The sequence below is a fragment of the Cupressus sempervirens genome, chromosome 1 (genome assembly GCF_028749045.1).
Source record: "Cupressus sempervirens isolate cs-2001-9-10 chromosome 1, ASM2874904v1, whole genome shotgun sequence".
NCBI lineage: Eukaryota > Viridiplantae > Streptophyta > Pinopsida > Cupressales > Cupressaceae > Cupressus > Cupressus sempervirens.
Window position 1 is genome coordinate 351,927,545 of NC_143118.1, and position 13,496 is coordinate 351,941,040.

The following is a 13,496-nucleotide window of genomic DNA, read 5'->3' on the forward strand; positions in this document are numbered from 1 at the left end:
TGGATACCCCAAGGGAAGAACTGGTCCATTGTTGGACGTTCTTGCCTCTTGTGGGATGCATGAAATGTTTTCCATAATATGAATATAACATGCTCGTAGGCTTAGGTTGGGCAATTCACCAGTGGCCTCTTGTGAATTCTCTTGATCATTTAGACTAGTTCAACATAAATTAACCTGTTCATTGAATTGTAAGACATGTGGATTCAACTAATGTTATATAGTTTAAGTCAAAAGACCATGTATGAATTAAATAAAAGATCCATTCTAACCTTATTATTTAGTTTAAGAAGGATGCTTGGTTGTACTCAGTTTGCTTGGACATCAATCCTCAATAGGTCTTCCATCAAACTTTATAGATCATGCCCTTAAGCCTTTCTTGGGATGATGCCCTCAAGGCTTTCAGGGTCACTGGTCCCCATCCTATATTGGGATCAACAAACTAGGTGGAATTTTCTCCAGCCTCTCCTTGAATACATCTTTGATCTCCTTCTCAGATACTAGGTTTAATAATAAGTTTAGTATGCGCATATTAACTATGATTATGCAAGACATTCAGGTTTCTATACATACCTGATATGTATTTATATTTATAAATACATAAATTGGTGCTTATGAAGGTTGCCTAACTGTTCAAGGAATATATATTTATTTGTATCTTTATCCCCATAGATTGATACCACTCATTATTTCTTTTCATGGTGTCTGCCTTTCCCTATTACTAATACTTTATATCTTTTGACAAATAAGGTATGTGCTCCTCAATCAAAACTCCTATGTGAACCAACAATATTGTTAATTTGCTCAATCATTACTTAATTCCTACATGGTTTGTTAGACCTTTACGTATAGGTGATGGTCTCATCCTTTGACTGCCATAAGGATGGTTTGGTTTATAAAACTCTATCACGACCTTCTAAATGTCAATGGATTTGATTTAAGGTTGAGGAGTTCACACTTTCATTCCCGTTTGTTGTCTCCGTCTTAACAATGTCGATTATTATGTGCTAAATAATTTTTCTCTGTCATTAAGAATTATTTTTATTATTTGTTCCTTTTGTTCTATTCATCTATTTAATAGTTACTCATTAATTAAATAAATTATTAATTAATAGTTGTTTATTTAATAATTAATAATCATTTATTATCAATTAACATTTATCTGTTCAGTTACTCAATTGATGTCTGATCAATGTATATTTATTTGATTAATTGATTTATTAATTATTAATTACATACATAGGATATTACATCTTGAGGTTCCTATTAAACTAAAGCTATGATTGATTATGAGATGGGACTCCAGTCTTGGACATTACAAAGGATAGTTGGAAAACTCGCTGAGTTTTTCATAGCAATTCGGCTAAGGAAAAAATTGCCAAGTTTTTCAGATTCTTTTTATTTTAAATTTTTTGAATTTTTTTCTTATGAAAAACAAAAGGCTAAAAGCCTATATATGTTATATAAAATAGAGATAATTACAATATGCGAGAAGAGCTAGGAAGAGGAAGATTGATTGTAATGATGTATTTACTGCTAGTTTGACATAAACTATTCACTATTTTGCTACCCACCATCAGCATTCTGCATGAGAATGTGATTTTGTATCCACTATTCATTAATATTATGTCTGAACTCTGCTTGTTTCATTTGTGTTCTCTTTAATCAACTCATTACATGCATCTTCATATTGAATTTTGCAAAAAATAAATAAGTGTATTTTTAACTAAATTTAAGCTTCTTTTTGGGTTCCCGAGTGTTTTTGAAAAACTGGCCGAGTTTTTCCCGATTTGTTTTTTGAGGGCTTGGCGAGTTGCTGCCGAGAGTTTTCCAACTATTTTACAAAGGAACTCCATTAATGAGATTAATTATATCATATGATTGAGTTAATGTTCCTAACACTAGTGGGAAAGATATGTTTTATGGACTTGTTTGGTGGTAAAATGGAAGCACTTTAATGAGATGTAGGTCTCCAGTCCACTTTACGAGGTCACTAAGCCATTCAAATATGTATGTGAGGGAAAGAGGAGAATTTCCAAATATGGTGCAACTTATGATCTAAATTAGATTAGCTAGGACCCAAAAAAAGAAGGGAGCTAATAGTAAATCCAAATTATAAAGAGGAATTCAATAACATGAAATTGGATGTGATAATGTGAATGTGAAATAGAATTTATTGTTTAAATAATGTAAATCTAGATGCCATATAAACACAATTAGCCCAATTAAGATGTGGATCTAAGGTAAAGTTATGAAAGCAAATTAAATATGAAAGACTCACCTTGAAATGTGTAGAGGAAGATGTGTTTTTGCTCCAAAACTTGCAGATCTGAACTGTATTGGAATATTCGTCCATCAATCTCGGAACAAAATGACAAAAGGAACAAAACCCATAAATCACCTGGAATCATAGACTAAAGGACTAGTTCAACTTGGGAACGCGTCTTACAACCAAGTTGATGTAGTGCGACGATTTGCAATTGATGACTCCAGAAAGCTTGTGAAGAGTAGGTTCCAGATCTGCAATCCTTCGCTCCCAACCTGTGAGTCAACATAGAAAAGAAAGGTTTGGGGGTTGGGGTTTGATGAGGGCTTGCCTTGTTCAAGCCCTAGGTTAATGATTTAAATGTAAATGTAAATGATTGAAAGACAAGATAAAAGTCCGGATTCACCTTGCTTGTATGTATGTAAAATTGTAAATGTAATGTAAATCTTGAATTAGGAGTGTAGGGAATCTCCACTCTTTTGCAATGGATGTACCATAATCCCATCATGGTGTCATGAATATAAAAGTGCATTAATGAAGAAGATGATGAATACTTCAATGTAGATCTCCTCCCTTGATGGCCAACAATAAGCTAGATCTTGAAGAGGAAATGCTCACAAAGGATCCTTCAACGCTCGATAGAAATCTCCTTGTTTAAATGCTAGAAAAACTTGAATACTTGAACTCCTTGAATGCAAAAGGTAGAAATCTTCACTTGAGAGCAAGAGCTTGAAATCTTGGAATTGAATTGTGAATATGATTTGAAAATGAAGCTCCCAAGTCTCCTTATATATGTGTTTTCGGGTGGTGGGAAAACAATACAGGTTGACTAGGTAACAATAAAAAACTAATTAAATCCCTGAGGCCTTTTGGACCCCGAATTCAGGATCTGTCGGGGACTAGGTCGAACTAGGTCGACCTGGTTCTGGAGGTCAAGTTCCAGGTGCCATAGGAAGAAGGGGTAGGTGCCAGATAAGGGTGGAAAGAGGAAGAAGATAGGAGAAATAGGTTGCTAGATAATGGTGGAAATAGGAGGAAGATAAGAGAAAAAGGAGGTTGAGCAGATGCATATCCATGGTCCACAAAAGGAATTATGAAGAGGGAGCTAAAAGGTCTTAAAAAACAAATGCGTCCATTTTAAGACGATAGGAGACTATGTTGGAATTGTAAATTTTAGGGAAAAAACTAGGGCATTTGAAAAGGGGGACAATGGATCCCAACCGAGAAAAAAATCAAATATTTAAGTTTTCTGTTAAGAGAATTTTTGTTTGATGTAATGAATGAGCATTAGATCTTCAGACAATGGCAAGGACCGAGTCTTTACTAAAACTTAAAATATAGGGCATAACAGAGCTTGGAGTGCGTGTTTGCCACATCAATCCAATCCAGTGTACATGGAGCTGAGATTCTTAGTAGGTTTTTCTAATTTAGTAGCTATCCTTTTGGTAATGTTGCTGTGAATTGTGGAAAGTTAAATTTTTCTCTTCACTGAAGACAACAACCACAAATGTAATCCCTCTGATTCAAAAGTATTTTGATGTGGGATCTAGTGACAGGCTCACCATAAATGCCTATGAATATTCAATAAAATTTAGTCCACCAATTGAAAGAGAAGCTCCTAATTACATGTGAGGATATATGCCTAAAATGAGACAGGAAGCAACTAACTTGTGAGAGTTCTATATGCAAAACATTGAGCAGATTGACTTACGTGTTATTCTACATCTTTGCAAACCATAGTATAGGCCATAATTGCTCCCTCAATCCTAGAAAAGAAGCTATTTGATGATTTGTTAACTATCAAATGTACCATCTGAGTATCTTGTCATGTTTGGCCTCAATTTAAGGATGAGGGTTCGTCATTAATGTAATTTTCTAATGATTCTACAGTGTGTTTTCTTGGAAGTAACCTGGTCACAAGTTCAAAAAATGATTTAGAACTTGACTAATTATGTGTGGGCCAAAACAACTACCTTAAAAACATTCATCCATTATTTTAGACTATAGTCGTCGAGTATAATATCTTTGCATTTTCTTATGGTCAAATAGGCACTAAATATGTGCGCGTGCGCGTCTACATATACACACACATATATACATTTGGGTGGCATCTTTCTCTCAAAAAGTACTCCAAGTTCTTGTTATTTGATTTTTGCCTTGATAAAGATTTCTCTTTTATGGATTTTGTCTCATGTCCATATTGTAATCAGCCTTCTTCTATTAGTTTAGTATTATCATTCTTCTTGAGTCAGTTTGACTAGGGTCTATTTTCATTAATCATTAATTTTAACCAAAAACTGTCCAAAAAAATAGATACAAGAAGAAGAATTCTCATATTCAATTGTATGCGTTATTCCTTGTATGCAATGCCCACTTTAGCAGAGGAGCATTATAAAATTGAGCCTCAAAGAAAGGTTTTGCTAATTAACTGGCAAACATACTTGGAGGCAGGAGGTAACAAAGGAAGGAGGACATTCAATGCCTTTTCATCAGTAACCGATGGCAAGGTGCTTATTAGCTTTGGTGGCATTTTGCTTTCTCTTGTGAGTGTGCTTTATATTTCTAATAATTGGGATTTTCACATTATGGCTGCGAATATAAAATTAATATTTCATATCAAGTGGTATTGATAAATTCCAATATTATTGGAGATGTATGGCACGATGAGAATGGTTGGTATATATATTCATCTGTGTATTGTTTCCTTTTGTAACCTCCTAGTGTAAAATATTGTACTGAACACAAACACTTTTGTAAGGTAGTTCATAAATCTTGAAAAGATTGCTGGTAATCAAGAAAAACATACAAGGTAAACAAATGAGTGTGTTCGTATTTGTGTTTAGATTTGTGGTAAACCTATGTAAATCCATGAAAGGTTAATGAGAGTTGCCTTTCATTATAATCACTATTAAGAGCCATGAGAATTGGGCTTACTATAGTTGAGGGTGTTAAAGTGTGAAAAGAGGAGAATGTAGACATTATCAATATTATAAACAGTTGTATCAGAGTGCAGCTGGCTACAAGGATGCTCTGGCTGAGGACTTCTTGGAAGTTTGGCCGGTCAATGATGAGTTCTTGTATGTAGGTGATCATATTCAGCAAGATCCATATAATAGTATGGAGACCTAAAACTATGTGTAGGCATATGACTTTTTTTCAATTCATGTGATCTATTTTCTGCCTTGGTGTTAGTAATATCAAATTATTTGCTAGGTTTGTTGGTCTATGTATAGGATAATGTAGAACTATGTTGTACAAGTGTAAGCTTGTTAAATTTATTAAAACAACCTTAATAATTAGGGAGCTGTTCCTATAATGTAGGAATCAAAACTCCTATAAGTGTTGTATTCAATGATGGTACTGACAAATGAAATAATCAATATAATTTATTACTGTTTCACTCTCTCTGGAAACCAACAGAAGTTGCTGCCCTTTGACAATATTTTGGAGAAAACATTTTTATATTCACTGTTTTCATTGACCCTTGTACCTCCATTTGTGAGGTTTTGCACCATTGCCCCATGTCAAATGGGACCCCCTCTTTTTGCTAGTAGATGTTACAACTTGGCAGTTGAGGGGAGTGTTGATATTAAGGTTATATTGGGTCAAGTTGCAATGGATTGAGGTAAAATTCCCTTTTGCAGTAATAATTTGGCTAGTCCAAAATACACATTATAAACAAATACATATTTTATGAATAAGGGATTTTAAGTCCTTATAAAAATTGATTTTCCATACTTAAACACATGCCCCTATCTGTTCTCGGGGATGTGTGGGTGGCTCCTCTTATCCTAACTGACTGTAGGGTGATCTATGCCTAGGTTTGTGTTCTGTTTCCTCTGGTTTCTCTGGTACTGCTTTCTGCATTTTAGTTCTATTTTTATGTCTTTGTATAAGGTTATGTGGCCCTTTCAGAACCCTCTCTCCCTCTCTCTCACACACACACACTTGAAGACACACACTTCGAGTCATTAGATTAATAGTCATCCTTCTAGTTAAAATTTGCAATCACCTTCTTGTGTTGACTTCTGTCCATTTTAAATAATTAACATCTTCCTTGTACTCTGAGGATGCTGCCACTAATGGATCTATTCTTGAGTAGTATCTGCAAATCCATTCCCTAGGTCTCAGTTCCTTCTCCTATGTCAGAAGAGACTTTTAGACTTCCATCCCAGTTTTACAAGCAGCTGCTTTCTGGAGCCTTTGGACCGCTAGAGACCTTTTGATTGTTATTTGATAGAAAGAGCTTTCTCTTCCATGTATTTGGAAGTTAGATGAACCTGTTAGAAATAGGTAATATTGAGAGGGGGGGGGGGGGGGGTGTGAATCAGTATTCTACAAACTTTTGACCACAACTGAATATTGTTAATTACTTTATAACATGCATATGAAAGTAAGCTAACAATGCTGAACAATAATATTAACCATACACAGAGAACTCATAACACGATATTTTGTTAACTAGGGAAACCCTGGCCAAGGGAAAACCCCGGTGGGGATGGTACCCACAAAATGATTCACTAAACAAAAGAATCCGGTTAAGGATATTGACCTTGTTAGGAGTCTATGAAGTACATATAGTGTCTCGGACCTTGTTAGAGGATTAGGCCCTGTTAAAAGCCTCAACCCTGTTAGGAGTTGGTATTACAAATACAAAATGTATGCAAGATGAGCCCACCACCCAAACATGCAATATATAATGAAGTTCCTTATACAAAGAGATAGATACAAAATCTCTTTCCTGTTGTCTTCTGTACTTAGCATGTCTCTGATCATAATTTGGAATTCACATCACATATACTTCACATAGCCTTCACATAAGTTCGCATTTCACATATCACACTCACACAACTTCACATAATACAATCTTTCCTTTATACCATTACATTTTACAAAACTAGCCCAGTTGGCCTTCAAGCTGTCCCACGCTTTGCAAAACATAAAACTAATTCATGCTAACTTTAGGTTAACATATAGGATGTCGTCCCTAATTAGTTAAATAATTATTTCGTGAACAAAATAATTCTTTAACCTGTAATTCTTATTTGCCTGTCATGCTCTGTTCTTGTGTGTTCTGCATTTGCTGGTGAAACCGTTATATCTGATGCTGTACTGTCCATACCATACTGCGCTCTTGCACACATCATCATAACACTCTGTACTACCTGTCCTGAACTGCGCACGTGCCAAATATGAATATTGCATTTGTACAGAACAAAACTGTTCCTGCTCTACTGGATAATTATCTGGCACTTAGACAATTTCTTAAGTATAACTGCCTTGACTACCTTTTCATGATCTGCTCCGTTCATAATGACATCATGTTGCCATAAATGACAGCTTCAGATCATTACCTTAGCAAAATTGCCAACAAAACCTCCTAATTCATCAATTGCCATGATACTCTCAACTGTCTTTTGAATTGAAGAGGCCTCAGTAACATTCACAGCATCCACATATCATTCTGGAGCAGAGAAGAGGTTGAACCATGCTTAATGTATTTAACAGGACTTTGTGAGGTGACAACATCTATAATTACCTTCATGGACCCCCTATCACAAGGGCTACAATCCATAGAAGAGGAAATAGACTGCTTAATTGTCAAATAGCTCTATTGAGCAGCATTCCACCTTGTAGCTTTTTTTTGGGCCAATGGCTTGCCTATCAAACAGTTAAACATGACCTATTTGAAAACACCTTCAACATCTAAATGCTATATATCATCATGCAAAATTTCTTCCAAACTCTATTCTCCACTTAAACCATACCTTCTCTGGCGAACCTATGGAAATTTCAAACTCCATTGAATCCCAGCCTAAATGGAATGATTTAGTCTATCCATTTCAGGATCAAGCTTCAAAATTTACCCATTGCATTTCCAAAATCTATTCTAGAATCATACCTTCTCTAGGAAACCATAGGAAATATCAAACTCCGTTGAATCCCAGCCTAAGTGGAATGAATTAGGCTATCCATTTCACGATCACACTTCAAAATTTACTGAATGCATTTCCAATGCCATGGAAACACAAATCCATCCTAAACTGAAGAGGCAGATATCATAGTTGCTTTCAAACAGGCATGACCATAAGTATCTCCATTATTGGTTGGCATAGGAAACCATGGGGTCATCAATAATTCATGGTTAATACCATAATTGCAACAGATTTCCACAATCCATGATTTTGGGGCTCCTGAGAAGTAACATCAGCTTATCTCGGATAAGTCATTGCAGAGAATTTTTGAAATATCTCAGAGAACTTGGTAAAATATCGACAATATTTCTCTATTTTATCACGATAAATAGCAAACTTATCACTCGATGGTCCAGAAAAGGGAAAACACATTTTCTTTTAAATTGGAGAAACAGATTTGGAGAGGAGAGAGGGCAAACAGGAGAAAGAAGGTTCCATCAGGATTGGGAAAAACAGATTTTAAGTTCCTGATATTTTCCCAAGAAGTTTCTGACTTATCTCTGAAATTCCAATATATTTTCTTCCCTCGGTCAGAAGTTGCCAATAACAATATTTTGAACTATGAAATATACACCTTATTCACCCATGATTTACTATGCAGCACAAAATGGCCTTGTACACTGGGAAAGTTTCCTAATTTGTGTTTTAAAAGCTCAGACCATTTAGTAGAAATCCATTCATGTGAGTTCTGAGAAAGTTTCCTTCTGAGGGAGGACATCTTTAGGCCACACTGGGAAAGATCAGGTTTACACATCAGAGAAAGCTGCTTCCGGTACTTTCCCTTGCTTTTCCTTTATTGCCCTTGATTCATGAAAAAGTCTGAGCAGAAGAATGTTGGCCTCTCACCAATGCATCGTTGCTCAGAATAGAGTTCTCGTCCTTGTCCTTCTTGCTAGGTGTGAATGGAGCCATTGGCATCATGCCATGTGCAACATCCTGGCCTACTTTCAATGCCACCAATGATTGCTTCTCTGCATGACGGACACCGCATGCCTAATTGAGATATGAACACCTTGGATGTTGCTGTACAGAATTTGCACAACTATCTTAGGGTTTGAGAGAATGGGAAACTCCATTTTGAATCTGAATATGGATTAGATCAGCCTTATATGAGGATGTTCTATATTTATATTGGTATTTGTAGTACAGGTACTAGTGGTACCAATTCTGATAACAAATTGGCAAATCTAAACTTTAACTGGCAACGTAGGTGTTGGGTGCCAATCTGCCATTTTACATCTAAGCATGGTTTTTAAGGATTTGAACATCAAACTTAATGAACATCGGCATATCATATGAATGTTAGTTGTAGCTTATTTTTGTGGGGTTCATTTTCCATTTCTTTTCAATGCCTATCAATAGCACTCGGTTGCTTTTGATTCATGTTTAACCTGCACATTTTGTTTGGTTGTTTCTCGAGCCTTTAATGCTATATATGAACATAAATTGTTCAAAACTATAAAGTGGTTCAAATGCAGTGTTTTGCAGGGATTTGCCCTGACCAAAAACCCTTGTATTTCCAAGATGGGGAAACATCCTCCTCCCACCACACACCACCACTTCCATCACCTTGGAGACATTGCTGCGACGTTGGAGATGCAGAGATGCCTGAGGAACTTGCATGTGTCCCTCAACCATCTTGGGGATGCCTAGGATTCTCTCACAGATGGGTGGCTGAAACTGCATTTATTTAAAACAAACTCTATTGCTTTTATCCCTATGCCCAAGATCAAACACAATTGGCATGTGGGGCTCACCAAGACCCCATCAAACCCTATAGAACACCTTCAAATCCTCACAAGGTGAAAGATCAAGCAAAGTGCAAGAGGGTTGAGGAGGAGCAAGAAGAGTAGTTTGGGGATGATTAGAGGCGTCAATTCTCTCCATTTTTTTATTTTGAACATTTGTAAATCATCATTGTGTTCATTGTAATTATCACGATGTATTTTTGAAAATAAACTACAATCTAAATTTCAAATTCTTTCATTGTCCAATGTTGTATTGTTGATGTTCACTTCAATGTCTAGTGGTTTCCAAGTATTGCTAATTTGCCCAAGTACCACTTGTAATTCTTTTTGTTCACCCTTCTATAGCTATTTTTCAAGTTCTTTATGTATTTAAGCTTCACCTGTCCACCCTCTGCTGCTGTAACCCCTATCCACAAACTTAAGCCCTTGGTTGCGCTGCCCTTCAGATCTGTCCTTGAGTCCCCACATCAGGAAACTCCATGGAAGTATGATTTAAATAAAACGTTAGACATTGAGAACATGATTTAGGAGATTAGAAGCAATTTTTTGTTGCAGGAGATTTTTGTGTATTACATTCTAGAATCTAAACAATGTAAAGGTTGCTAATTGCAGGAAGTTGCTCACGAGAAGAGTCAGAAGTATAAAGAAGGAAAGTTTATTTTGGAAAGGTGAATTCCTAACTCATGAAACCGCCTGCTTTGTGTTTGTTACACACTCATATTTCAATGAAGTTAGGTGGCCAAACAAACTTCGTTGAACCATTCCAACTGTATTTCCTGCAGGAATAAATTAGTGGATTGCGATGGGACAGATGTGATTATGGGGGTTCATGGGGCTGGGAGTGACATTGATGATCCATGACTGCAAATTATCAAATTTCTGAATGGATACCATATTCCGAATCCTGTTGCATGCTACCTTAATTAAAACTATTCTTGATTGGAACAACTTTTTGTATATTCCATTAATTTGTACAAAATTTTTTGGGAGTCAGAAATCGAAGATTCTGTTCCCACATTAAGGCTTGAAAAGAGTGAATACTTTGTGAGCCTTGTGAGATTTGTAAAAGCTAACTGTTTTTCGTTGTTCATTATGTATAGGATATTGGATAACTGAAATTTCATTGGGATTGTGAAGGAGAACCTTCAGCTTGAAGTTTAATACATATATGTACATATATAACATATGGCAGAAAGGAGTTCATCTTGAATCAACATTAGGAATAACATGGAAGTTCATGTTAGATGCTATAACTATATTGGTATTATACATTTGGCCTTCTGATTTTTTTCAAGTAGCCCTTGAAACATCTCAAGGCTGACTTTTAAGAAATGATTTTTGCTAACGGTTTGGATGTAAGTTGTATGCAATTGGCATGGGGTTTGCTCTAGTCACCCTATTGACATCTTCAGACTGCCTCTCTTAATTGGTAAGTTGAGGATTGTAAGACTTCTAAAGGCCATTGGGACATGTGGGCACAATCCCTGGATACAAATTATTATGGTTACATATGAGAATCAAACAGTTTCAGTCCTCAAATATGATTTCCAATTGAATTTAAATCAGGTTCATCATTGTTTTAACAGTCGGTCTGTCACACTTGGATCCACCCGCTGGACACATCCCGTAACTGTTAAGGATGAGCATTGAGTGAATTTGTTTGCTCACTCAAGATGGCTATCTGAAGCTACTATTTGACCTTGATGTCAAGATGAGATTTTTGTTCAAAATGGCCCCACATTTGTCAAAGGTTCCTCAGGAGCAGTTCACACTCTATTGTCTACTGACATTCCAAAGTTTGGTTGGTGTGGAATAAACCAAAATTTAAAAATCAAATGTAAGGGATTTTTCTTTGGTAAATTCTCTCCATTCCCAAGCATATTTCCAATTGCAAGAGAAGGAAAAAGATGGGTATTGTTCTTCATTCATCCATTTTTCCTTTTTGATTTTTCATTCTTATTTGTCTGATCCAAACATTGAAATAGGCTTCCGAGTGATATTAAGACAATTTTTATCCATGAAGTATTTACTGCTTTTTTATAGCAAATTTAATTTTTTGTTGGAGAGCAGCGTCTTTTATTTTGGTAGTCTTGCAATGTCAACTTGTTCCCTCAAGGAAAAGAAAAATAAAAAACCATCTTGCCCAAATTTTCCAAAACCCACGGGCTTCTATCTGCTACATAGATAAAAGAAGAGTCAAAAACCATCGTACCCAAATTTTCCAATCCCCATGGGTTGCTAGTTGCTATGATATTTGCTTTTTTCTTTTGATATGATGGTATGTGATTTCAATTTTTTAATGTTACACCTTAAGTTTTCTGAATTATATTATTTATTTCTCAGAAATACCCCTATTAAGTCTGTCCTCATCTACTTGAAAATTTCAACATTCCATCATTCATATTTTTTGGGAGAGTTTGCTTTTGCTTTCTAACTTACTCACCCTGGGTATTTTTGAGGGCACGGCTTCTACTTATTATCCATTAACCTAGCCATGTACTTTTGAGAGAGCTGGCTTCCACCTTCTTACTTGTTTATTTAATAATGTATACTTGAGAGTGATGGTTTCTACCTTATTACATGTTTAACTAGACTTCTATGTTTGAGAGGTTTGACTTCCACCTTATTACTTGTTTACCTAGTGTTGTACTTTTGAGAGGGCCGACTTCCACCTTATTACTCATCTACTTGATCTTTTATGGGCTGACTTCCATCATATTACTTTTTTGCCTAGTCATCTATTTTGAGAGCGTTGGCTACTACCTTATGACTTGTTTATCTAGTCAATTACTTTTGAGAGGGTTATTTAAGAGAGTTGGGTTTTACTTCCACTTCCACTTATTATCTATTTACCTAGTCATGTACTTTTGAGAGAGCTGGCTTCCACCTTCTCACTTGTTTATTTAGTAATGTATTTTTTTATGGGATGGTTTCTACCTTATTACATGCTTACCTAGTCTTGTATATTTAAGAGGGTTGACTTCCACCTTATTACTTGTTTACCTAGTGTTGTACTTTGAGAGGGCTGATTTCCACCTTATTACTCATCTACTTGATCTTGTATGGATTGGCTTCCATCATATTGCTTGTTTGCCCCTTATGACTTGTTTATCTAGTCAATTATTTTTGAAAGGGGTTGTTAAAACTTAAGAGCGTTGGTTTCTAGTGCATTTATCGTCTACAAGTCTTGTATGATTTAGTGCATTGGCTTCCACCTTATTACTTGTTCACCTAGTCATATTTTAAGAACTTGTGTTTTTTGGCCTAGGCTGAGCCAAGTCTAGAGACCTCTTACAAAGGATCTCCACCTACTTCAATTGTTGAGGCCACACGTAGGGGCCTCGGTAAACAACTTACCACTCATTTCACTTGTTCAAACACGTGAACTAAATGACCAATAGCCTATGAGTGCAATTGTCCAATGAAGGTGCATACTTGCAAGTATTTCTGCCTAGTGATAATAGGAGGCTAATTCATCAACAAAATGACTTTAGCATGACATTATGACTC

At 35.9% G+C, this 13,496-nt stretch overlaps 1 protein-coding gene across 5 annotated transcripts in view; it reads left to right on the plus strand.

Moving 5' to 3' along the window:
• The window catches only part of LOC149577682 (protein yippee-like), a 33,208-nt gene extending 21,969 nt beyond the window's left edge, over positions 1-11,239 (plus strand). For 4 of the 5 annotated variants that reach the window (XM_089825046.1, XM_089825037.1, XM_089825053.1 and 1 more), the window contains exons 5-6: positions 10,599-10,654; positions 10,769-11,239. In XM_089825046.1, coding sequence (XP_089681172.1) covers positions 10,599-10,654; positions 10,769-10,847 — 135 coding nt within the window. In that variant the 3' untranslated portion in view covers positions 10,848-11,239. Of the gene's footprint in view, positions 1-10,584; positions 10,655-10,768 lie in introns of all 5 variants that reach the window. The other variant, XM_089825070.1, reaches the window with a different exon arrangement.
• The last annotated feature ends 2,257 nt before the right edge of the window (positions 11,240-13,496 follow it).